This window comes from Emiliania huxleyi (assembly GCF_000372725.1).
Source record: "Emiliania huxleyi CCMP1516 unplaced genomic scaffold EMIHUscaffold_11542, whole genome shotgun sequence".
NCBI lineage: Eukaryota > Haptophyta > Isochrysidales > Noelaerhabdaceae > Emiliania > Emiliania huxleyi.
In genome coordinates, this window is record NW_005201474.1 from 1 (window position 1) to 1,007 (window position 1,007).

General features: G+C 82.8%; 1 protein-coding gene across 1 annotated transcript; it reads right to left on the reverse strand.

The window, feature by feature from the left end:
- Positions 1 to 235: 235 nt before the first annotated feature.
- Positions 236 to 856, reverse strand: EMIHUDRAFT_125679 (hypothetical protein; the record flags this gene model as incomplete). Its single annotated transcript, XM_005791079.1, has 1 exon — positions 236 to 856. The coding sequence occupies one exon, from the start codon at positions 854 to 856 to the stop codon at positions 236 to 238; it is 621 nt and encodes a 206-aa protein (XP_005791136.1).
- Between the last annotated feature and the right edge of the window lie 151 nt (positions 857 to 1,007).

Below are 1,007 nucleotides of genomic sequence, written 5' to 3' on the forward strand. Positions count from 1 at the left end.
CCACCCAGCCCGCCCCCGCCAAGCCCGCCACCACCCTCGCCTCCGCAGCCTCCCAGCCCGCCTCCGCCGAGCCCACCGCCACCCTCCCCGCCACCCCCATCGCCGCCGCCTCCCTCGCCACCACCGCCCTCGCCGCCGCCACCCTCGCCGCCACCTCCCTCGCATCCGCCGCCCTCACCGCCACCGCCCAGCCCACCTCCGCCAAGCCCGCCACCGCCCTCACCTCCGCAGCCACCTAGTCCGCCTCCGCCCAGCCCGCCGCCGCCCTCGCCTCCGCCGCCGTCGCCGCCGCCTCCCTCGCCACCACCGCCCTCGCCACCACCACCCTCACCGCCGCCGCCCAGCCCGCCTCCGCCGAGCCCGCCGCCACCCTCGCCTCCGCCGCCGTCGCCGCCGCCTCCCTCGCCACCACCGCCCTCGCCGCCGCCGCCATCGCCGCCGCCGCCCTCGCCACCGCCTCCCTCACCGCCACCTCCCAGCCCGCCTCCGCCGAGCCCGCCGCCACCCTCGCCTCCGCAGCCACCCGGGCCGCCTCCACCGAGCCCGCCACCGCCCTCGCCTCCGCAGCCACCCAGCCCGCCTCCGCCGAGCCCGCCGCCGCCCTCGCCTCCGCCGCCGTCGCCACCACCTCCCTCGCCACCACCGCCCTCGCCGCCCCCACCCTCGCCACCACCCCCCTCGCCGCCGCCACCCTCACCGCCGCCGCCCAGCCCGCCTCCGCCGAGCCCGCCGCCACCCTCGCCTCCGCAGCCACCCAGCCCACCTCCGCCGAGCCCGCCGCCGCCGTCGCCTCCGCCGCCGTCGCCGCCGCCGCCATCGCCACCGCCGCCATCGCCGCCGCCGCCCTCGCCGCCATCGCCGTCGCCGCCGCCACCGTCACCGCCGCCGCCCACACCACCTCCGCCAAGCCCACCACCGCCGTCGCCGCCTCCGCCCTTGGCGCCGCCTCCCTCGCCGCCGCCGCCTCTGTCTCCACCGCCCAGACCGACCCCGCCCTCACCTCCGCC